Source organism: Bombus vosnesenskii, unplaced genomic scaffold (genome assembly GCF_011952255.1).
Source record: "Bombus vosnesenskii isolate JDL3184/JDL3185 unplaced genomic scaffold, Bvos_JDL3184-5_v1.1 scf7180000013271, whole genome shotgun sequence".
Taxonomy (NCBI): domain Eukaryota; kingdom Metazoa; phylum Arthropoda; class Insecta; order Hymenoptera; family Apidae; genus Bombus; species Bombus vosnesenskii.
In genome coordinates this window covers 130,512-156,060 of record NW_022882929.1, presented here as the reverse complement: position 1 = coordinate 156,060, position 25,549 = coordinate 130,512, and the positions used below count along the sequence as shown (strand labels likewise).

Genomic DNA, 25,549 nt, shown 5'->3' with positions numbered 1-25,549 from the left:
GAAGTTAACTTAAAATCGGAAGTAATGTGTTAACTTATTTCATGTTATACATATTACATATTTCAACGCAGAAGGATGTTACTGTACTTTTTTATATGTATCTCATAGGTTCAAATAATTTTCTATTATTTTGTATAAGTATTACTATAGATTATAAATGTACCATTGATATAGTATTCCTAATAATAGATGAATAATTGTTACCTATAATATAAATTTTTTCATTCATAATCTACTAGAACAGTTCATTATTTCTTACCTATAATTTATGATTCAATAATGTGCATAAAACATTAATAAATGTAATAAATAATATTTATTTGATTTATAATCTTACTGTAATAAACTAGCGAACGAAATGTTTGCAAGATTTATCATTACATTTAATTATAATCAAAAGAAATTATGTATACAAAATATTCACTATATAAAAGTTTAGTCCTTGATAATTGTGATATAGTGCATTCTAAATGAATATTTTGCTATTATATTGCAATATATCAATTATTATTACATAAAAATTTTCCAGCTCGTTCTATAATTAGGATTATAACTGGATTTTGTTTTTGCTATAGGTACATGACATTAGTATATTATTAAAAAATAAATAAAATATATAATCAAATACATGCTACAATGCAGTGCAATTATTGGAATTTATATATCGAATTGGAAAAATAACATTAATTCGATGAAGGCAACACATAAAAATGGTTGTATAACAATGTTGTATTAATATTCAAAGTTATAAATGACTTATGAAAACAGAAATTTGTGACATATGTTAGATATAACATTATACTACTCTGACTATAGAGTTCTGTGAAATCTTTCTGAAAATGATATATCTTAAATTTCGCAAATGAAAAGTTTGTATAAATTAACAAAATATTTGTACAATATTTTATTTTCTGTACAGGTAAGTATTATTAGTAATAAATGAATAAAGATATAAAAATGTTCTATTCTCTTTTATCTGCACAAGTGAACATAAAGAATGGTAAAAAATATAACTTTAATATGTATTACTAAAATATAATAATTGTTGTATTATTAACAAATAAGTTTAGAAGTTAATACTGTTAAATAAAATTGAAGATATATTAATGTTTTGAAAAATATATTTATATGAGGAATATATATTTTTTTAACCCTTTACAATCCGTTGTAGATGTCGTAGCGACATTGTAAGTGGAACTAACAACTTCATTGTCACTGTTGCGGCAACATAAAAGCAATAGTTTATTCCATACATTGACGATGAATAAGAAAGCTTCAAGTAATCTGCGTAGTTTATTTTTACATTTAAATTAAAATATTCTTCATTTTTCCTTAGAAGTTTGTACTGTTACATTTCATCTATAATTGTGCGTTAAAATTATTATAATCTTTTTTTTTTATTTACTCTAAAAATGAAAAAAAATGAATTTTCGGAAAGCGAAGAGGAATTCGAACTTAGGTTTTATAGTGACGATTTGGCTGAAATTAATAGTATAAATGAAAGTAGATATAGTGATACCGAGAGCGATAGTGACAGCAGTGATATAATTAATCGAAGTCGAAAAGCTCGGCCTATTGAATCGGATACCGATGATACGGGTAGCTCCACCACGGAAGAGGATGATTGGATTAGTATTACAGAGGATGGGTACAGGCCTACAAGAATAAATTATTCAATAGGACCAAAATCGACAGGACCACAAATTTCTTCTAATATTTTTGAACCTATTCAGTTTTTTAAACTATTTTTCACAAAACCACTTGTTGATGAAATAATAAAGGAAACAAATAACTATGCAAAATCTGTGTTGAATTCAAAGAATCTAACTAAAGACTCTATATGGCAAACATGGCATGATGTAAATGAAGATGAATTCTGGGCTTTCATTGGAGTCATCCTAAATATGGGTACAATGCCTATTTCTAACATGCAAGAATATTGGTCGACTAAACATAACAGTAGAATCCCTTTTTTTTCTGATATATTTACGAGAGCTCGATTCAATCAAATATTTTGGATGCTTCATTTAAAAACACCTGACTCAGGGAGCAAAAATCTTAAAACACATATACAACAAGCCAGCATTTTTTTAGACTATATAGATTCAAAATTTTCTGAGCACTTTATTCCTGGTAAAAATATTAGTTTACACGAATCAATAGTAACATTTAAAGGGAAAATTTCATTTATTACCTATAACCCTATTAAGCCAACAAAGTGGAGTATAAGAATATATGCGATGGTGGATTCTGAAACTGGTTATATCTATACTATCTTACCTTATTATGGGAGTATTACATCAGGAAATCTTATTCGTCCAGATTTACCAGTTAGCACTAGGATTCCACTGCATTTATATCAAAAGTTGTTAGATAAAATTCCAGAGGCACAGGGTTATCATATGTTTACTGATAGATATTATACCAGTATACCTTTGGCAGAAGAATTAATGAAAGTAAAATGTTATTTGACTGGTACCCTAAAACCTCATAGGAAAGATATTCCGATGTTTATTAAAAAATCAAAGTTTTCAGATAAGAAAATTTTTGTTTATAAAAAAAGAAAAATCATGTTCTTAGCCTGGAAAGACAAGAGAATTATGTCACTCTTGAGTACTTGGAATGATGCTGGAATGATAGATTCAAAAAGAATTCTGCAAGGAGGTAAAGAAGTAAACATTAGAAAGCCTAATGTAGTTGTCAGCTACACAAATTCTATGAGCAGCATAAATCAAACTAATCAATATACATCTACTTATTGTTTTTTGAGAAAGTCTCTTAAGTGGTGGAGAAAAATGTTTTTTTGGGGCATGGAGGTGTGTGTAATTAATTCATATATCATATATAAAATTGTAAAAAAAAAACAAAATGAGAAACCATTAACACATTTGAAATATGTTAAACTATTAATCGACCAACTGATTAATAATTTTCGACAAGAAAGATCTAGAGCTTCTACATCATCCTCTGAAATTAGATTAAACGGGAAACTTCATGAAATGCGTAGAGGCAAAAAAAGAGATTGTATTGTTTGCTCCAACAGACAGAAGAAAGGTGAAAGACATGAAACGAGTGAATACTGCAATACTTGCCCTGATAAACCAAGAATGCACCTTGGGGATTGTTTTTCAAGATATCATAAAATGAAGAAATATAAATAGTAGTTTTTATTTTTTGTATTGTTATATTTTTGATATTATATTTTATTAATAAAGCATAATTATAAAAATACATACATGCTTTTTTTTAGTTGTAAAGCAGTTTTGAAACTTCCGCAGAAACGCAGTCGTACCATTGTAAATAATCTCGGAGTAGGTAGTAGCCCATAGTAAAAATAATTGAGTTTCTAGTAGGTCATATTAAAAATTTTTGCAACTACTACACATCAATGAAATGAAAAATGTCAATCATTTGTTACTAAAGGATCACAAAGAATTCACTAAGCATTTTAAAATATCGTTCAAACCGGTTTTTGTTTAGATTTGAGACAGAATTCCCAACAACTTCTAAAATAGTCTTAAACACACTTATAAGATTTTATACTACATATCTATTGCAAAACGACATCTTCGTCATTGACGATTGTAAAATCACAATATTGATAAACTCTGAAAAACGTTAAAGATACTTTGTTATTTTAAATATACAGTCAAGATTTAATTAATAAAGAATTTAATAAAGAAGCATATTTATGTCATCAATATGTTTTGGGTTTGTCCTACGAAGTAACAATAAGTAAGAAAATTATAAATATAATAAAGAATTGTTTAGAATTAAACTTCTTTTATTTATTACCGATTAACGTTTTGTTTGTATATTTATTTTATATACTTTTTTATGTATATAACTGGAGTCATGTAAAATTTTCCCGGACAAGATGGGATCGCAAATGGAAAATATTTAAGAACTGCTGTTCTATAAACTTTTAAATTAGGAACAGAAATATTAAAAGATTAATAATTGGTTTTAATAAAGTTAAACAATATTATGTAAAGATATATCAATTAGAGATAAAAATGAATACATAAAATTATGAAAAATTTGTGAAATGAGTAAATGAAGTTAATGAAATGAAGCATAAAATTGAGAACAAAAGAAATTGGCTTTTAGTACCATCTATCGACAGAAGTAGTAAACTGCAACATTGACCGGGTTCAGAAATTCATAGTTTCGAAAGATATACATAGTTGTCTTTTTGTTTGCGTTCAGCTTGACGGTTGTACAGAACAGAGAATTTATATTTGAAAATTAAATGTAAAAGACTCAACAGCCGCTGAAAGGTCATCATAGGCCTTACAGTCTGGTTACGTGAATATTTCGAATAAACTGAATCGACGATTTTTCTAAGAACGTTGATTCTCCTGTCAAAAGATATTCTCCTATATCTTCGTTTTGTAAGGTAGGTTCGAATTTTTAATGACGAATCCTTACGAGTATTATGTCCTGATATCTGAAATCTCTCCTGTCATAGTACAACATTTATTATATTGTTTTGTTTCTTCTACCAAAAAACGTACGCAGTGAGAAATTAATATTTACTCCGTTATATATGAAACATGTAAATCGTTAGTACTAAAATATATCATTGTGCAATAAATTTATATGCAATAAATATCATCTTCAAATTATAATTTTAATTTTTCTACAAATCACTTAATATACATCATTTTTATACCAATTATAATTACAATTAGAGAATTATAATTTCTAATCTTTTATTTCATATGTTACTTTTAAGATTTGAAAATTCAATCCATCTAGTTTACATTTTTATTATAACATGTTTATTTTAAAAATTTATTCTCCTACTCATAACTAAAAATAAAATATCTTCGAAAATTATGTAAATGTTAGCAAAAATTGCAGTTTCCAATGAACATATGAATGTATTTCATATCTTATAAATTTTATAAATTTAATGTTTCACATATTGATTATATTCATATTCATAATATATGTTTTGCTCTGGTTTCTGTAATTAAATGTCATACTTAATCAAAATATGGTCTAATGTACTACATATTTTCTATAAATTATGCAGACAGTTGTATTTAGTTTATAAAGAACTCCTTTGTAAAAAAAAAAGATAATGCAATACTTATTGGGAATTAAACCTTGCTATTAAAGTTTTTGGTAAACCATATGTTTAATAAAATAGAAATAAATATAACATGAAACAAAAATTAAAACATTTTAATTATTATCTTTATAGATTTTGAAACATGGAACAAGACACAGAATATATCAAATTACCACTAGAAGAAAGATGTGTGCATAAGGTAATATATACATATGTTCCTTTCTTGCTATAACCTTTAACATTTAGTTTAAAAAATATGACTTTTTAAATATTTCTACTCATTAATATTATTTAGTTATGGAGAGCTCGTTTGCATGGATATAAAGAATGTGTAAATACATTCCAATGTATCGATGATGAAAAATCTCCAGAGTGGAACAAGTTTTTAGGATTTATTAAAAAGTTTGTGGTAGACAGTAATGCAGTTGCTCAAGAAAAAGGATTGGAAGCAGCATTAGCTTTCATAGAAAATGCTGCGGTAGCAGGGAAGTGAGTATTGTGTATTATAATAAATGTATTAATCTATTAAAATAATTTACTATTATCTTTGTGGTGATAAAGTTTATTAATATGTATAATGTATGTTTTTTTAACATACATTGATAAACTTAACAAAATTACATACTTGTAATTTTATAGAACTGTTGGTGAAGTTATGAATGGAATAGTTACTAAATGTATTGCTGCACCTAAAGCTAAAACAAAAGAGTTAGCAGTACAAATAACACTGATGTATATAGAAATTGAAAAACATGAAGCTGTTCAGGAAGAGTTATTAAAAGGAACAGAAGCAAAAAATCCAAAAATTGTTGCTGCATGTATTTCTACTTTAACATTGGCTTTAAGGTAATTACATATTATTTGTATTATTTATTATTGTATATATTGACTGTAATAGCCAGGTGTCAAGAAAATTGTTGTTCAATATATATTATTATCTCAGTATGTAACTACTAAATTCTTAAACTTGTAGACAATTTGGACCAAAAGTAATTAATATAAAGCCTTTAATGAAGAAGATTCCTGGTTTTCTTGAAGATAGAGACAAAACTGTCAGAGATGAAGGAAAATTCATGGTTATTGAAATTTACAGGTATTGTCTTAATTTTATTTATATGAACATTACATATTACTGTATAATGAAAATGTTTTAACAAAAGTTCTATTTCTAATTTTATTTTGTAATATCTAGATGGATAGGAGCTCCTTTAAAACAACAGTTGAATACATTAAAACCAGTACAAATTACGGAATTGGAGGCAGAGTTTAATAATTTAAAAGAAGAAAAAGTCGCTCCTACTCGATTTTTGAAATCGCAAAAGCCTAAGGCGATATGTATTACAGATTCTACAAGTGATATCGGTGAAGGTAAATGGTTTTAAAATTATATATTGTAATTTTACTGTTCCTATTCATAATAAAAGATTTGTATTGTATTTAAGAGGGCAAAGATGATGGTGATAGCGTTTCTGCTCCTGACATTGATCCTTATGAATTGTTGGAACCTGTTGATATACTTTCTAAACTTCCAAAAGATTTTTATGAAAAGCTTGAAGCTAAAAAATGGCAAGAACGGAAAGAAGCCTTAGAAGCCTTAGATGCTCTCGTAAAAAATCCTAAATTGGAAAATGGTGATTATGGAGATGTTGTAAGAGCTTTGAAAAAGGTATGAGTCTCTCTGCTACTACATATTTCAATCATTTCTACTTTATTTATTTTTCAAATATTATAAACAGATCATATCCAAAGATACTAACGTATTAGTGGTTGCATTGGCTGGAAAATGTTTGGCAGGATTAGCAGGTGGTCTAAAAAAACGATTTCAACCTTATGCAACTGCGTGTTTGTCATCAATTTTGGAAAAGTTTCGTGAAAAAAAGCAAAACGTTGTGCAAGCACTTAGAGAAGCTGCAGATGCTATTTTTCTTAGTGTAAGTATAAATGAAGTATAAATAATTGTTAACTATATATATTTATTATTATATTTATTTATATGTACACAGTTTTAACATCTTTTTACTGTAGATTTAATCCAATTTTTAAATAATATATAATAAAATTTATAAAAGAATAATATGCACCTTATAAATATGCAAATAATGTTTTATGCATACATTAGGTTTCTATTGATCTTATACTAGAAGATACACTTGCTGCATTAGAGAACAAAAATCCTGCAGTAAAAGCAGAAACGGCTGCTTATTTAGCAAGATGTTTTTCACATACTCCACCACCAACTTTAAATAAAAAGCTATTAAAGGCTTATACTGGTGTACTTTTGAAAACCTTAAATGAACCAGGTATATTTTGAGATACATTGTACTATGTACTAATATATATACATGTATTAACATACATTTGTTAATATTATTACCACCAAAATCATTTGTTTTAGATCCAACTGTTCGAGATAGTTCTGCAGAAGCTCTTGGCACAGCTATGAAATTAATTGGTGAAAAATCTATGATGCCATTTCTTACGGATATAGATAATTTGAAAATGACTAAGGTATTTAAGGTCAAAAATTGTTAATTATATCCATTATAATGTTATATATATTTTTTTTCCATCTTGCTAGATAAAAGAATGCGCGGACAAAGCTGTAATTCATGTTAAAGTTCCTAGTGCACCAAAAGTAGTAGAAAGACCAAATACTGCTCCAAGTAAAATTGAATCAACAGCAAAAGCTAAAGAGCTAGACTCGAAAACGACAAAAAGACCTAATACTAGTACAACTAAAAAGCTTCCTTCTAAGAAACCATCTGCTTCTTTAACTAATTTAGGTAATCATACATAATTCTTAAAGTTTATTATTCTAATAATTTTACCGTTGCTTGATCTAGTTATCTAATCTTTATTATTTATTATAGCTGTTTCTAAAAAGTCATCTGGTACAAAACTTCAAATAGAAAAAAATTATAGTGTTGAAGAGATAGAAGAAATGGCTATTCAAATGTTACCAGCTGATATCCTTAGTGGTCTTGTTGACAGCAATTGGAAGACTCGGTTAGCTGCAGTTGAGCAACTTTTGGAGGTAATTGAAACATTTACATCTGTTTTTAATCATAAGTAAAGTACTAATATTATACTAGATGTTAAGTAACAAACAATATGTTATTTTAGTTTGTAAAGCAAATAGATCCAATGGAAATACCTATACAAGTGATTGTACGAACCTTAGCAAAGAAACCAGGTTTCAAAGATACAAATTTCCAAGTTCTAAAATTGCGATTAGAAATAGTAAAGTTTTTGGCAGAAAATTTTCCGTTTTCAACGTAAGATAATCCACGTTTAATTTTAAAGGTATATAGTAAGTCATATACGTAGTATAATTGTATTTCCTTCCAGTACTGTTTGTGAATATTGTGTCATGGACATAGCTGAAAAATTAGGTGACGCGAAAAATAACGCAGTTGCCGGCGAAACTCTTTTAGTAATAGCAGAAGCAACAAGTTTGGAATATGTGGCACAAGAAATAGTAGCATTTGCTTTTAATCAAAAAAATCCTAAAGTTCAGCAAGAAACATTAGCGTTATTATGTAGGGGTCTTATAGAATTTGGATGTGTGTAAGTAATAATTTATTTAATATAACATTCTATTCTAAATAATGTACTGTGGTTAATGTATACATATATAACTTATAATAAATATGTTTTAGTATCAATGTTAAATCCTTAATGGAAAATATAAAAAAGGCAGTTGCCGCCACAAATCCTGGTGTTCGTACTTCAGCTATTACATTATTAGGTACATTATATTTATTTATGGGTAAACCACTACTTATGTTTTTTGAGAATGAGAAACCAGCTTTACGTCAACAAATTGAACAAGAGTGTGAAAAGGTAATTTTAGTACTGTTGTAGTAAATTATTGTTTCAAAATATATGTCTTTGATAATACTTTATATAAATTAAACTTTATGTTTGTAATAATAATAATATTATGTTAATATAAATTATTATTTAATAGCACAATGGTGAGTCACCACCTGTACCAATTCGTGGGATAAAGAGCAAAAAGGATAAAACAAGCGATGATGATGAAGATGTAGAAATGGACAAAAAATCTAGTAGTAATAGTGAAACTGATATTAATAATCTTATTCCACGTGTTGATATTAGTAATCAAATTACAGAAGGTCTTCTTAATGAACTATCTGATAAAAATTGGAAGGTTAGCATTATACTTTAAGATGTGCAATTATTTGATAATCTAAATTAAATTTGTTTAAATTAGGTACGAAATGAAGGTTTACAAAAAATAAATGCCATTATATCTGAGGCAAAATTTATAAAAGGTTCTATTGGTGATTTACCACAAGGTTTGGCACTACGATTAGTTGATAGCAATAGTAAAATAGCTCAGTCAACTTTAGGGATATGTCAAGCTTTAGCTGTTGCAATGGGTCCTCCAGCAAAACAACATATTCGAGTCCTTTTCCCCGGCTTTATACAATGTTTAGGTGATAACAAAAATTGGATTAGAACTGCAGCTATTTCTTGCATAAATACATGGGGAGATCAATGTGGTTATAAAGAATTTTTTGATGGTGAAATGATTGGAGATGCTTTGAAATCTGGGTCACCACTACTTAGAGCTGAGGTTTGGGGTTGGTTAGCACAAAAATTATCATTGATTCCTACAAAACAAATACCAAAAGAAGAACTCCTTGTATGTCTTCCGTATTTGTACAATAATTTAGAGGATCGTAATTCCGATGTGCGAAAAAATGCTCAAGAAGCAGTTTTAGGATTTATGATTCATCTTTCTTATGAAGTAATGGCTAGAAATACAGAAAAACTGAAACCTGGATCACGAACAGTAGTACTTACTGCATTAGATAAATCTCGACCGAATTTGCCTATAAAACCTCTACCGAAAAAACAAGCACCAAAGGAAAATCAGAAAACTGTTAAAAGTGCTGGAGCTTTGAAAGCTGCAAAAGCAGTAGTAAAACCTAATCAAAAACAACCAACATCAAAACCTGGTAGTGCTCGTAAAAAAGATGATGATGTGGATACAAGTCCTTTATTGGCTACTAATAATTTGAAACATCAAAGAGTGATCGACGAACAAAAGTTAAAAGTCTTAAAATGGAATTTTACAACACCAAGGGAAGAATTTGTTGAACTTTTAAAAGAACTTATGACCGCTGCAAACGTAAATAAAACTTTATTAGCCAATATGTTTCATTCTGATTTTCGATATCATCTTAAAGCAATTGAGGCATTAACCGAGGTAATTATTTTAAGCATTTAACATATCAAAATCTTGTATTTATTTATTTTTGTAAATACTAATATTCTACTGTAGTGTTTTTAGTGTTTGTCATTTCAATATTTTTATTATTTTTAGGATTTGCCCGATAATAGTAAAGCATTGGTATCGAATTTAGACCTTATTCTCAAGTGGTTGACGCTACGATTTTTTGACACTAATCCTTCAGTACTATTAAAAGGTTTAGAGTATTTGAGGATGGTATTTGATTTATTAATAGAAAACCAGTATCATATGTTGGAAAATGAGGCCGCATCGTTTATTCCATATCTCATTATCAAAGTAAATTACTTCATACTTTGCTATATCAGCAATATTATTGTTTTAATAGTTGTTTCTCTCAACATATATTTTACTTGTATTAATATATATACACATATTTGTCCAGATTGGCGATCCAAAAGATGCAGTGCGTAATGGAGTTCGTGCATTATTTAAACAAATAGCATTGGTGTATCCAGTGAGCAAATTATTTTCTTATGTAATGGAAGGTTTAAAATCTAAAAATGCTCGGCAGAGAACAGGTAAATAAAGTAATTAAAAAATATAGAAATCGTGATTAGCAAATGCTAAATAATTGTTCTACTTTTAGAATGCTTAGATCAACTTGGTTCTCTTATTGAAAATTATGGATTGTCAGTTTGCCAACCATCTACATCTGTGGCACTAAAAGAAATTGCCAAACAAATAGCAGATCGTGATAATTCTGTTCGAAATGCTGCTTTAAATTGCATTGTTCAAGCATATTTTCTTCAAGGGGAACGAATATACAAACTTATTGGTCAGGTAATGATTTTATAATTGTTTTTGTATAATTATGATGTTTCACTAATTTATTGATTTTTAGATATCTGAAAAAGATCAATCATTATTGGATGAGCGTATTAAAAGAGCTGCTAAAAATTACCCAGTAAAATTGGCTTCTGCCAATAGACTTTCAACACCTTCAAATGCAACACCTATTCCTTCTAATGAAGATGTTAAAAGTTCTAATGAAGAATATGAAGAAGAAAATGATGAAATACCTGAATCACCGCAGCCACCTGTACCACCTCAATCTAATGAACTGTAAGTGTAATGCAATAGTTTTATATATATTTCTGCACATTAAAACTTATTTTTAACAACATTTCCATATAAAAGCATTTATTTTATGTATTATAATTTTTATGTCGTGACATTAATTATATCACAGATATTTAATGCCATTCCTTTTGATATTATTATTAAATTGCTAATATAATTAAACAAAACATCTTTAATACTATATATTTTTTGTAACCATATCTTATTATTTCTTTTTTGTTAATTACTTTTGTTTGTACGAATCTGCTTTTAATATTTCCAGGCCACATGTAACAGAGACTACAAATGTACCAACAGACTCTTATGAAACTAATGAACCTCTTTCAAACATTTCATCTCCAAATCATGATGAAGATGATATTAAAACGTTTGTGCTTCTTGTGATTTGTTTTTAGTGTGCTGTATATGTATGGTGGCGGGTATATGAGAAATAACAAGCAATCGCATGTTTAGTTGGTTATTTTATTTTCAGCGTAGTAGTATAAGTTTATTTGAGATCACTATTGCATATACATATTTTTGATCATAATGATCATATCAATTTTATAAAAGATAATATACATTAGAATAAATTTTGTGGTTTGAAACTGGTTCAATGTTGTTAAAGTGATAAAACAATCTAAGAGTAATGTCCTATATAGATTAGATTTATATGTAGTAAATACTGCAATAAGTATAGTAAATGTAGTATTAATATGATTTTACACAATTTTTACATAATTTTAATTTTTAGAAATTCTCCAACTTCGACACAACCAAAAGTTTCAGGTCCATTTGGACTTGACATGGACTTTTTACAAAGAATTGAATTAAATGCACCTGTAAAGTATAGTAATCCTGTTCTGGTAGAAATTGATTTAACAGATCTAAATGAAAATCCCACAACAAACGCAATGAATATACATAAAGTACCGTAAGTAATTATTATCATCTCTTGTTACATTTTCTAATTATTAGTAATAGAAGGCATATTTAATAATTTTCTTTGTTTCATGTTTTTGTATAAAGTTAAATCTAATATAGAAGCTATCAAAGTGACTTGTTTGAAATGTTAGATTTTAATTAAAAAAATTTTTGTAGAGTTATTCCTATGTCTCCTCCGAAATTATTAGTATCAAAATCTGCATCAATGACGCAGCAGCAGCTGGGTACTGGTAATACTAGCAAAGAGGAAAGTCTTGAACGTAAAATTCTTGCAATGGCTAGTTTAGATTTGGCTGTTGCAATACAATCAATGAACAGCATCGATAATGTCCGTATTTAGAATATACATGTTTGTGTATTAAGTTATATATATTATATTTGTAATTTTTAATTATTTTGTAGCTGATAAAATCTCATCAAATTTTGAGTTTACAATCTAAGGAAGATAAATTTATTGGTTCGATAAATATGCAATTAAAACTTTTGCAAACTTATCCTTTACAACAAGGAGGTGCAGATATATCTAAAGGGTTTAGAAATACATTTATGGTTTTATTAGCGGTAAGAATTAATTATATAATACGTATAAGATAGTAACGATATACATTGCATTTATTGTGGAACTATCTACAGTTTTACGATACTGGGATTCTTGGAAAGAACGTTCCATTAATACATCTGAAAGAACTTGTGGATCAAATGATCAGCTTATTAGCAGAGAACAAACTAAATCATTTACACCAGGCAGAAGCATATTATCGCGTTATTAACAACATTGTTTGTAAAATAATAGACAACTCAAATCATACTACTATTATATGGTAATAATCTTAAAAATTTTATTTAGTAATGTATGTTGACGTTGATAATAGTGTTGATGACAGTTGTTATACATATATTTAAAATATCCTTATTAAAGTATTAAATATAACTAATTCATTCATTTTTTTTAATGCTAAGTGTTTTAATAAAATTACTTCATGGATGTGCTGAATCTGCTGCTCCATCCAAATATGAGGAACTAGTAATGAAGTGTTTATGGAAGATAGTGAAAACAATCCCTAATTGGGCTGCAGATTTAGATTATGACACTATTCTTTTAGAAGTACATCGGTTCCTTAAGGTAACAGTTTTTTTGCTGTAAACATTTTATATGTGCCATCTATAATAAAGATTCTTTTTTCTTCTTTTTAAATATGTATATTTTACAGGATTATCCAAGTATATGGTGGAAAAAACGAAAATCTGATACTCCATTACGTACAATTAAGACAATTCTTCATAGCATGACCCGTGTAAAAGGCAGTACCATACTCAGTCACTTAACACGAATAAATAATACAAATGAATCAGAATTACAGAATTATCTTATTAGGCTAATTGCGGTTAGTAAATTAGATATTATGAGATATTGAATCTTATGAAATACATAAAATTTTAATTTCTGATAATAATGTTTAATAGACATTTAAGCCAGATGAAATTAATAGCAACCCCAAAAGTGCTCTAAAATCCAGCAGTGCGGGAAAAGCTCAAGAACATTTGTCGAAATTTACGCATCAACAGTTGTCAGAAATATTTAAAAAGATTGGATCTAAAGAACATACAAAAGAAGTATGTATATCGATAAATAATATACTTATTTTTTAATGGATAACTAGATAATATATTTCAATTATCTAGTAGCTAATGTTTTGATACTTATACTTAATAAGTATACTTATTTTGTACAGGGTTTAATGCAGCTTTACGATTTTAAACTTCAATATCCTGAAGCGGATGTACAACCTTTCTTGGTAAAATCTCATCAATTCTTTCAAGACTTTATAGAGCAAGGATTAAGAGATATTGATCAAGCACGAAAAAATCAAAATCTTATAACACAAACTAATAACCAGTACTCAACAGGTAAATACTTATAATGTGAAATACTAATCAAATTACTTATTATTACTTTACGTAAATAATTTGCTTCAGAAATAGCCGAATCCGCTAGTTCGGAAGAAAAAAGCCTAATGGATCCATTGCATAGGCTCGAAAAACTTCGATTATCTGAAGCACAATGTAGAACTACTAACCAGCCAAGTCCAACATGAATTAACTCTTATTAATTCTTACTAAGTAAGAAAGAAGGAATTACATATGAATAATAGTTTAAGAATTTATTAAAAATTTTAGCTTGCATTTCAAGAATATAAAATAAAATATACAGAGTGTTTAGTGAAAATGGTTTTGAGACTTAAGGAAGATATATAAAGAAAGAATTTTTTGGCCTAAAATGTAATTTTGTATCCTTTCATGAGGTTACTTATTCGTAATAAATAATATAATGAAATCATAGCAATGAATAAAAATAATACAAAATGTAAATACTTTAAAATATACATTGGCTTATGATTCACAGATGTGAATGTGTAGAACACATTGAACATATTTTTGAAATGAAAATAAATATTAGTATTTTAATAGTTTCTTTGTTAATATTACGATTTTATGTTACAATACAGTTTTTCTTTAAACTTTTCTTTGTTGGGCTTTCAAAAATTCTTAATTCTTTCATTTACATTTAATGTGTTTTTAAGAGATTCATTCATATTACTAAATACTAGTAAATACAAAATTACATTTTGTACTAAAATTGATTTTGATGTTTCTGATGACTCCTCTCAATGAGCTCTTAATGAGTTCATATATTTTTAAATATTTTCTTTATACATCCTGTATATTGTATATAACAATCATGATTCATAAAGTAGAATTCGGAATTAAAGCGATTAAAAATATTCTTTCTGATTTACGTCTTTAAATTAATTTTATATAAAGAAAATATTAATGATATATATTTTATTATGTGCATTATCTATATGAACAGATAAATTCTATTTTACAGGGTTGCAGTGCTTAAATAACTGGATTAAGAACCAATAATACACACAATACAATATGAAGTAAATAGTACATAGACCAGAAAGAATAATCGTCGTACCTAATGTACGTAATGTTACGCTATTCAGTGCAACATTAACTGTAGCATTTATGTCTTGATTTTCTCAGTAACTACATATGTGTTATAATGCTAATTATCAGGAGTTTATGTGTTACAACTCTTAAAATAATTGCTAACATGTTATAGTACTCGTATTTATCAACATTTGGGAAAGATAATTAAGCTATAAGAAGCTAGTATTATGCTCTCTTTAGACTGATTTTACACAGAATCGATTTATATTTCGTTATTTCTTTTAAAATAAATCCACTCATTAATGTATATCGTTGATCTATATTTATAAAAGAAATATTACATGTCTTTGTTATTTAATTAATTAAAACTTAATAGTACTACACATAAGAAGCATGTTTCTTCATATTTATAATCCCGGTATACGAATGTAGATTTAATACGTTAATTTTTCATAATAAAAGAACATAGTATTAGCGAAATAATGATAATAATAATTATTATAAAATAATAGTAACTTAATATATCTACAAAAATTTCTGGAAGAATTTATGTAGTGTAAGTAGAGTGTGTATATATTCTAACTTAAAGTATTCAATAAAATAGCTTATAATAATTCTACTTATTATTTTTACACTATACACCGTTGTTTAGTGCTTGATATGTCGTATCATTTAATCTTACAACAATTTTATTCACATGAGTAATTATTTATATCAATATAATTTCAAGCATAATGTACAAATTATATACATAAGTACTTTTTAGGTAAAAATATAGTGTATATTATGATTTTTACTATCTCATCACACAATCTGTACACAAATATGGAAAATATGTACATTATCTCATAGCAAAATATATTTTATGACATATAGGTATATAAACACTGTATACTGTTTTCATACATCTTCCGTAGGTGTGATAAAAAGTGCTGTTAAAGCAAATAGTAGAAATACCAATCCACCAATTATGGTCACTATAAATAATAAAAATAGTCCCAATTTGTTATTCCTTTTAAATTCTATTACAGTATCATTAATATTTAGTGATTTACATATACATATATAACCTATACAAGTAGAAATATTATCTATTTTTTAATATAGAAAAGTATACTTTACCTGTTCGTACTGAAATTCTCTGAGCTATCATCCTCCCCCCTAATACTGCTAATCCTGTACAAAATGAATGTCCTAATATTCCACCTATTACAACTCCATAAACATTCTAGAAATAATAAATTTTTCTTTCTTTATAATTAGGGTTCAACATTGTTCTATACATGTTATAAAGCCAAATATTAAATATAAATGTCACCTCTCTTGCTGCAAGTATAATAGTTGTAAGCTGTGAGCGATCACCCCATTCTGCAAGAAATGTTAATGTAAATGCTTGAAGGAATATCCTAGAGAGGAGCATCAGTGCACTAATTTTTGTTGCTTTTCTTATAACACCAGTTTCTGGATCTTGTACTAAAGTGCTTGCAGTTTCCTTTTCATACTGAAAGTGATGATATTTAAAAATTATTTAATTCCTGCAAAAACGTTAAAGGAATAGTTTCAAAACAATTATTCTATAAAATCTAATGAAAATTGCTTATAACTATTTATATTTTTAATATTGATACCTCATCTTCTCGTTTCCTTAAATCAGATTGCACTTCTTCTAATTCTTCTTGTGCCTCAGTTGCAGACATCTTATAACCATCCCGTAGCATTTTCAAACCAAATAAAGCAAAAAGCGCAGTAGAAATGTAGTATGTATAAACACTAGGAATTATGGTTGCAGCATATCCAAAAATGACTGAAGATCAGAAAGAAAGACAACTATTATATAATATACATATAATGTTTTGATTATTTTATAAATACCATAATATTGTTGAATATACTACTAAAAACAATTCTAGTAAATGTGTTATACTGTATATAGCTTTTATATTATGGTGTTCTACCACATTCCAATCAAATATGTAAAAAATGTTAAAATTCGTAGATTGAGTATGGAAATCTTATTGTAAAATCTATTTGCTCTTTGAATTTGAATTTCTTGTCTCTTTACTTGGAAAATAAATAAAATCTGTAATCTAGATAAAACCTATTAATAATATTAAAATACTTAAGTTCAGGATTGAATTGGGTTTATTACAAATCCATATAATACTTAAAGTTACAAGAGAAGTAACAAGATTATCAAAACATACTGTGTAATCATGTGCTAAAATGTAAAAATGTTTTGGGTATCTTTTATACAGGTAATCAGATATCGGATAACAGAATGCAAACTTCATTATATATCATAGATAAAATTACATAGAATATTTAGTTATATGAATTTTTGTAACAATTTTCAAATGCCACACTCATATTTAGAATAGGTCCTAGATATTATTGGATAATAGAAAAAGTTGTCTAATCAAACTTTTACATATAACAATACCTGAAAGGAGAGTCATCAAAGCCAGTGCACTAATTGCTCCTATAAAAACTGTCAATCTTGGATGTTTCATTGCCATAATAGCAGCGATAAAGAAAGTTTTGTCGCCTAATTCAGAAACAACGATGACAGACAAAGAAGCTATAAATGCATGTATAAAACCAAGATTATCCTTGGTTTGTGGTGACATTGCATCTTCAGGTCTCTAGTATTTATTAGAAACATTAATACGTGTAAGTTCATATTATTTAATACAGATAAATTGAATTATAAATATTTACCATAGACGTCATTATCATTTGAAATCTACTATCATATATAGGTTCACTTTCACTTAATACTGTAGATAAAAAAAAACAGTTTATTACACATATATATAAAAAATACTCGCTTGTTGATAGAGATCGAATAAAGCCCATTGTTTTTAATTTATAATAATAATACTAGGAGTTTTAACTTCAACTTTTTTAGTGTTGAACACGTTATCAGTACATGGAACATACGCACGGTGAAGTACGGATACTTATACTATCTAATGTTTCACGTTGCAGATTCTATATTGTGAAATTTACACAATATTTGTGACGGATATTTAATGTTTCGAAAATTGATCACTCATCAAATGAAAATATTTGATACAAATATACTATGTATCTCATGTATTTTATAAGAATTAATATTTAAACATATTAAATTCTCAAAAGTTTGAGTTACAATTTTCAAACTACTATTTATTTCATGAAACATATATGTATTTGTAGGACTTGAACATTAGAATTATACACCTAGAAAACATTAATCTGACAGATGTCGCTGAACAACAAATGAAGTTAGAAAGAGGGAATGGTTCTATAGAAATGAATAAATATTAAATTTAACAATGTATGCACATACATATATGATTTAAGACAAGAATAGTTGTTTAGTTGTCACAAATATTTAAAGTGCATTTTGAAATTTATATTACATAAACATAGGCTTAATGTTTTGTTGAATATAATGTCATCCTGTCTTCTTAAGACCATTTAAATGGTTTATTTTTGGCGCGAATTCAGCTTATTTGAGAAATACATGTGCAACTCAGAGGTCACCACAATCATAAATCAGTGCATATTGAAATGACAGTTTAGTGTAATGTACACTATTTTAAGATTTCATAACCTCTAGAAATATGAGTAATGAAAATAAACATAAGTTATTTTGTTGTGATCATAATAAAAACAGATAAGAAATGGATCACGAAGAAGAATTTCTTAATACGTTTTTTGCTCAAGTTGCTCAATTGTGTACTGACAAAGCTAAAGAATTAGTTGTAAGTAATTACTATAAAGTATATACAAATTTACTAGTAACGTAAAATAAAAATCTGGCTGATTTAATACAATTGAATGTATATTTATAATATACATGTATAGCTTTTACAAACTTTAGTGTTAACGTTTCCATACATTAACATAACATACATTACTGCAGAATATGAAAGATGAAATATACAAATCCATAAATGAAATTGTGATAATATTCTACAAATTTAGATATATAAATTCAACATTTTTTATTTAATTCTTAAGAAAATTTTAAATTGAGAACTAATTACTATCTTCTAATAATTTAGAAATGCATATTTAATCATTAATTCCAGGAAAAGGAACGTGGATCATGTCGTCAAACACAAATGGGCCCATGGGGAATGTTACTTATGCATTTACCACAAATAGCAGTAGCAGAACATTCATATGCAGATCTAGGTTTCCTTCATACTAAAAATAAAGGATTTTTGCGGAAAGATGTAAATATGTTAATGTTTATTTTAATATAATATAAAAATAAATAATGACATTTAATTAATATCTATTATTACGTGTTTCTCTAGAACTCATTAAGAACAGTATATGAATCTTTGAAATCTGATCTAAAAAGGGTAGAGGAAATGACTAGAGGAACCAATTCAATTGGTGCAACAGTTGCTGAGGTTTCTAATCAACTGTGTCAATATATTACTGCGAAAATACAACTGATAGATTTGTTAGTATATTGTTACTTTAATTTGTAGTTAAATATCTCATATAATATTATTCTATTACAGTTATGAAAAAATGTACAATATGAGTATCAATAGCAAGACTATGAAATATCAGGAATTATTACAATGCATTGAAGGAATAGTAGAAATTCATTCCTTGTCTTGTTCGCATCTAGCACTAACTGCTATTAAAGCAAGTTTAACGTAAGTACAAATCAAAATAAAATATTAGAATTAAAAACTGGAAATTGTGGTTATAATTTATTCTTCTTGAAATTAAGACATGCTTTGATTAGTTTAGAGTGCGAAATATTAGTGCAATTAACAAAGGCACAAGTTGAACTTCAACATTGGAGATTTTTATCAACATTAATGGCTCTGTATGGTGCACAGACACGAATGTCAGCTTGGGAGAGAACTTTACAAAGTAAAGAGGTAAGTGATATAGATAAGATAACGAAGGAAAAAGATAAATATTTTTAATTAATTAACATATTTTTAGTCATGGAAACTGGGTTTCAGTGCCTCATTTTTAAAAGCAAATCAACAACCAGCATTGTATCAATGGTTAGTGAAACTACGTAGTAGCATATTAGCTAAGTGCTCTTTATATTTTCATACTACTTTAAGTCAGCAGGCTAGTCCAGGAGAAATGAGAAGTATCATGAGCAAGCAAAATGTGGACTACTACCATAAGTAAAACATTTTTAATTATTTCAATTAAAAGTTATTGAATGAGTATTGATATACATTTTTATTTTAGAATACAAAGCTTTCAACGTAAACACGATGTCCTCGCGGTCTTAATAATATTTGACTCTAGGGGAGTAGAAGATGCAGGTCTGGGTTACAGACATCCACGTAGAGAACCAAATACTTCTGAGCAATTCCCTGTTGTTCTTAGTTGTCCTAGCGTGAGTCTATATAAATTATAAATGATTGGCAAAAAGATAAATGTAATACGTTGTAGCAGTATTAATATTCACTAAATTTTGTTTTCTAAAAAAAATATTACCTTTTAGGTATTTGTACAAAAGCCATCAATTCACTTAGATAACATACAAAAACGAATTAAAGAACGACATACGGAACTTCTTGCTATGGATAAGATTATATATTATAAAAATGTAAAAGTATGTTAATAGAAGCGCTTTTTGATAAATTTTATATTTTAATACAAATTGATTTTCTTTTAGGATATATGTACATATGCCATGTACAATACCGATCCTAGAATGACTTTAGTCACTGTATCTGAAAATGGTAAACAAAAAGACAAAGAAGCTCACATAGCATCATTTATGACAGACTTATGTGTGCAAATTAGGTGTAATAAAATATATGAGTCGTTAAAATTATCAAAATGAGGAATCACATATATACGTATGAAAATGTTAAAATACCACCAAAGATTATAAGAAGAAAAAGAATCAAAAGTTATTTAAATAATAACATGGAACATGTTGTATGTTAATAAAATTTTTATTGCTCGGTTATGTACTATATTATTTATTTCTGAAGTAAAACTTATAATTTATTTTTAGCTAAGTATTATCTTAAAAATAATATTGTAGTGATAATAAACGCAGTTAAATATATTATTTTAATATTTATTAAAAAAGTATTTACAAAATATTTTAATCGCAATTAAGTAACGTTTCATAACGACATAATTGCTCTTTTTAATGCCTTTTCTTTATTTTTTCTAATTTTATTTTTACGTTTATTACTTTGGGTTGCATCTATAAAAAGCTGTATTCCCTCTTTCTCTTCAATAACTCGTTGCATATGCATCATTCCATACAAGTTAAATCCAATTGTATCCTAGAGGAATTAATTTTGAATTTATATTCTTTAGATAATTACTTAAATAAAATTTATAAAATAAAAATGCTCTTACCCTTAGTTCAGAAACTTTTTTAATCGCAAGTGTTTTCACAGTTTCTATGATAGGTAAAAGTTCTTGAGTAGCTATAATTGGACCATGGTGAGCTTGAACTAAACATAACGCTAGTCTTGTAATTAATTCCGTGTGATAATCTGATTGTAATAATGTAGGAAGCATTTTAAGAATTTCACAAGCAGCTGAGTATGGTAACAATAGTAATGTCTCTTCTAAATCACTGTAAAATTACTTTATTATGTGTATTTTATTTTTATCATATTTATACTACATATATACACATTGTATATAGATTTCTTACCTTCCTCTAATTCGTTTAATTATTTCTAATAAATAATCTTTTGTATTTGTACAATTATAAGCCTGCATTTGTAAAGGAATAGCAGGTGGTTTATCTGCTGTTGCTTGCGATAATTGCTCATTGTATTCTTTAGATACATTTAAACATTCTAATATCAATTCAGCCTAAACATTATATAAATTGAATCATACATGATGTCCTAAATGAATTAATTTTTATGTTCAATTTATTTATTGACATTTACCCCCTTTTCACTGGATACTGTTTTTCTTGAAGGTAGAGATTGTTGTTTTTGTCCTGGGACAAGAGTAGTTTCTCCAGTAGCTAATTCATTTTCTTGACGTTCTCGTTCTTCTTCTTCTTCATCTTGGAGAACTAAAGGTTCTGAAGTCCGTTCATATAGCCTAACTACTCTATCAGATCCACAAGAAATAACATAAAGTCCATTTGGTGAAACAGCACAGTTCCATGCTGTACCTGCATGCCCCTAAGTAGAAAAATGTCTAATGTTGTAATTGTTAGCATACAATTTCTAAATATTTTAAAAAAAGATTTACTTGTAATGTCACAATTTTTTGAAAATTGTCAGCATCCCATTGTTTTACTTTCCCATCCTTCCCACAAGTAAAAATATAATGTGTATTAGGTACGAATGAAAGTCCTGATACAGAGTCATCATGAGCGAATATCGATTTATGGCAATCTCCAAAATCTAAACCCCAAATTTTTATATTTCGGTCAGCAGAACCAGTAGCGATAAGTGTTGAATCACTTGATATATCCATACACAAAACTGGTAATTTATGCCCATAAAGGGAAATGAAAAACTAAAATGACATCAAAGTTTTTAGATATATCACACATTGTTTAATACTATAGAAATTATATGCATATTTTCATGTAATTACCTTAAATGTATCAAGGAAAAAGACTTTTACAGTAGAATCAAGTAATGCGACTGCGACAAATCTGCTATTGGGACTTATTCTTACACATAATACACTATCTTCCAATTTTAAAGTTTTTAAGTGCAAAACAGATAAAACTTTCGCTTTTATTTCTCTATCAGGATCTTGAATAAGTTCAAAATTCCAAAATTTTACTGTCTGATCTCCGCCACCACTAGCTACTCCTTTCTATAAATATATATATATAAAATAATCATGAAATTATATACCATTATGAAGTTACTATAAATAATGAAGAACATTATTAAGTTACCTTATCAGGAAATAATGTAACACTCCAAAGTTCTTTAGAATGTGCAGGAATTTCCTCTAAAATGTCGCCCGAAGCGATATCAATAATTAGCATTTTACCATCTTTTAAACCTATAATTAAATGTCTGTCTCCTGGTACAAATGTTGCTGTTAAAGCATAATTACATTGTACAGTCCTTAAACACGCCAGTGTTGGTCTAGAATCATAAAAATTATTATGAAATTGCTAAATCATTTTACAAGTTTATGTCAATTTTATTTCCATACCTATTCCATAATTTCACAGAATCACCAGCCGCTGTTGCAAAAGCTAAATTATCAGAACTAAAACAAACAGCACGGACCTCTGAGCGATGACCATGATTTGTTATTGATCTTAAATGTTTCACTTCAGCATTTTTTTCTTGTGTGAATAAGGAATATAATTCAATGGAATTATTATTTAATCCTACACATACCTAAAATAATGACATGTAAAAATTGATTGGATAGTACTTTTAATTATTTTAGAAGATGATTTTTATAGTAACTTACTCTAAGTTCACCGCTTCTACCCATAACTATACTTAATCCTTTAGCTTTAGCAGATACTTTGATAAAAGGTAGGCGTATGAGTTCATCCTTTATAGTTGGTGTTCCTGAGAAATTTGTTTCTACACTTTTTTCACTTCTATTAAAAAAATAAAAATGTCACATAAAAAGATATTTGTATATTTAAAAAACATTTGTTTTTACAAATATACTACAAAAATGTCTTTGCATACTTCTCTGCTTTCTTCCTTTCCTTTCGTAATCGTTTAAGAATGTTATCTTTTATTTTAGTGTCAGGTAATAATTGAAATAATTCTACGGTATTGTCCAAACCATGACATCCAATAACTGTATGAGTAGCATCAACATTGAGAGACGCAACTCTTCCATGACCACTTCTTAGTATACTTCCAACTTTTTCGCATTTTAAAGGATGTTTCTAATACAATATATTTTCATTAAATACTAATCTAATAAATATATTCTAAATATAAATATTTATTAAATCAAAAGAGAATATACCACATTGCTGATTTCAGCATCATCAGTGAGAGTTAAGTCATGTAAATTAACATCAAAGTCTACAGCTTCACTTTCAGTGAAAGATATTTGCCATATACGTAGTTCATTATCATTGCAACCAGTTATTAAATATTGATCATCTTTAATTAAAACTAAACCCCAAACCTTAAATGATAGAAGTATTGTTATCAATATAATATGTAACTAAATTAACCGTCATTATATATATTTAAAATTATATTTACTTCTGTTCTATGACCAACAAGAGTTCTAAAATTATGTTCAGTATCTAAATCCCAAAATTTGACAAATGTATCTTTACTACTACTAATAATAATATTGTGATCTTTCATGAATGCTAAATTTGTTATTACACCTTTATGTCCAGTTAATCTACATATACCAGTCTCAGCTACAATATCCCAAAGAATAATATCTGTATCCTGAAAACATGTAATTGAAAATTATTTCATGCACTTTTATGCTCTGCTTCTTCTACTAAATTATTTTACCTTTGAACCTGATGCTAATCTATGTCCTCCTCTATCATATATCAAAGTTGTAATTTCAGATCTATGACCAACAAATATACTTGTATTTTCTCCTGTTTTTAAGTCAAATGTTTTTATCGTACCATCTGCATAACCAACTGCTAGATGTTGCTTATTAGGAGATGCAGCTAAGTATGTTACATTTACTTTTTCACCTGATAATACCTGAACCTAAAATATCAGAAATTTCGACAATTATAATATGATCTATTGTAAGAACATAAATTAAAAATGATTTACAATCTACCTTTTCTCCAAGGCGTAAATCCCATATAAAAACATGTTCGCATGCTCCAACTGCTACAAATCTACCTTCTTGTTCTTGCAATGTTACAAAAACAACATTACAGGAAGAACTAACAATTATATTTAAATTCCCACCTGGTACATATCTCAAATATTGTTTTGTTAAACCCATTTTTTATTTATATATCAAATATATATTAATTTTATTTATTTAACTATGAAAAAATGTCAATATTTATTCACTTATTTTCTTATCTATTTTTTATATAGTAAATGCACAGTATTTATTTTAAAAAATTTTACGATCAATGATATTATATTAAAATGTTTATCGAATAATCCAAACTTATTTTTTAAAATATCAATTTAATTTTGATTGTTCTAAAAATATTCAGTTTATAACATAGGTTATAAGCTCATGCAGTCGGCATAGACCACGGCGTTTATGGCATCACATACAGTCAAGGATCGTAAACTACGTGGTCC

At 27.5% G+C, this 25,549-nt stretch overlaps 5 protein-coding genes across 11 annotated transcripts; 3 read left to right on the top strand and 2 right to left on the bottom strand.

Annotated features, from left to right (window-relative positions):
- Positions 1-1,412: 1,412 nt before the first annotated feature.
- Positions 1,413-3,329, top strand: LOC117231137 (piggyBac transposable element-derived protein 4-like). The gene is made up of 3 exons (XM_033489252.1): positions 1,413-2,475; positions 2,581-3,160; positions 3,251-3,329. Exons 1-3 carry the CDS (start codon positions 1,413-1,415, stop codon positions 3,327-3,329), a joined length of 1,722 nt encoding a protein of 573 aa, XP_033345143.1.
- Positions 3,330-4,153: 824 nt separating this feature from the next.
- On the top strand, positions 4,154-15,636 carry LOC117231123 (protein mini spindles). 2 transcript variants are annotated; one of them, XM_033489228.1, is made up of 32 exons: positions 4,154-4,399; positions 5,213-5,279; positions 5,376-5,569; positions 5,720-5,926; positions 6,054-6,173; positions 6,273-6,448; positions 6,523-6,746; positions 6,817-7,011; positions 7,200-7,380; positions 7,476-7,588; positions 7,659-7,863; positions 7,951-8,114; positions 8,204-8,355; positions 8,429-8,647; positions 8,740-8,923; positions 9,051-9,254; positions 9,318-10,319; positions 10,437-10,640; positions 10,747-10,882; positions 10,951-11,144; positions 11,206-11,426; positions 11,707-11,811; positions 12,178-12,357; positions 12,525-12,696; positions 12,771-12,929; positions 13,002-13,189; positions 13,329-13,491; positions 13,580-13,753; positions 13,833-13,982; positions 14,102-14,276; positions 14,346-14,489; positions 15,259-15,636. In XM_033489228.1, the coding sequence occupies exons 2-31, from the start codon at positions 5,223-5,225 to the stop codon at positions 14,462-14,464; spliced, it is 5,937 nt and encodes a 1,978-aa protein (XP_033345119.1). In that variant the 5' UTR covers positions 4,154-4,399; positions 5,213-5,222; the 3' UTR covers positions 14,465-14,489; positions 15,259-15,636. The 2 variants fall into 2 exon arrangements, with proteins under 2 accessions (XP_033345119.1, XP_033345120.1); XM_033489229.1 differs by lacking the exon at positions 11,707-11,811.
- LOC117231125 (transmembrane protein 165) lies at positions 15,637-18,513 on the bottom strand. The gene is made up of 6 exons (XM_033489236.1): positions 18,048-18,513; positions 17,770-17,971; positions 16,958-17,133; positions 16,648-16,830; positions 16,452-16,557; positions 15,637-16,306 (listed from the first exon to the last, which is right to left on the bottom strand). The coding sequence occupies exons 1-6, from the start codon at positions 18,183-18,185 to the stop codon at positions 16,230-16,232; spliced, it is 882 nt and encodes a 293-aa protein (XP_033345127.1). The 5' UTR covers positions 18,186-18,513; the 3' UTR covers positions 15,637-16,229.
- Positions 18,514-18,846: 333 nt separating this feature from the next.
- LOC117231124 (KICSTOR complex protein C12orf66 homolog) lies at positions 18,847-21,176 on the top strand. 6 transcript variants are annotated; one of them, XM_033489235.1, is made up of 10 exons: positions 18,847-19,078; positions 19,409-19,555; positions 19,640-19,791; positions 19,853-19,993; positions 20,071-20,224; positions 20,312-20,356; positions 20,427-20,485; positions 20,553-20,703; positions 20,812-20,922; positions 20,986-21,176. In XM_033489235.1, exons 1-10 carry the CDS (start codon positions 18,998-19,000, stop codon positions 21,154-21,156), a joined length of 1,212 nt encoding a protein of 403 aa, XP_033345126.1. In that variant the 5' UTR covers positions 18,847-18,997; the 3' UTR covers positions 21,157-21,176. The 6 variants fall into 6 exon arrangements, with proteins under 6 accessions (XP_033345126.1, XP_033345125.1, XP_033345124.1 ...); XM_033489234.1 differs by having other exon boundaries at positions 20,424-20,485; XM_033489233.1 differs by having other exon boundaries at positions 18,849-19,078; positions 20,292-20,356; positions 20,420-20,485.
- Positions 21,177-21,415: 239 nt separating this feature from the next.
- LOC117231130 (WD repeat-containing protein 3) lies at positions 21,416-25,280 on the bottom strand. Its single transcript, XM_033489243.1, has 14 exons — positions 25,065-25,280; positions 24,779-24,988; positions 24,512-24,709; positions 24,267-24,431; positions 23,978-24,183; positions 23,748-23,883; positions 23,481-23,671; positions 23,215-23,410; positions 22,902-23,129; positions 22,551-22,820; positions 22,238-22,480; positions 21,994-22,157; positions 21,690-21,912; positions 21,416-21,613 (listed from the first exon to the last, which is right to left on the bottom strand). The coding sequence occupies exons 1-14, from the start codon at positions 25,233-25,235 to the stop codon at positions 21,449-21,451; spliced, it is 2,766 nt and encodes a 921-aa protein (XP_033345134.1). The 5' UTR covers positions 25,236-25,280; the 3' UTR covers positions 21,416-21,448.
- Positions 25,281-25,549: the final 269 nt, after the last annotated feature.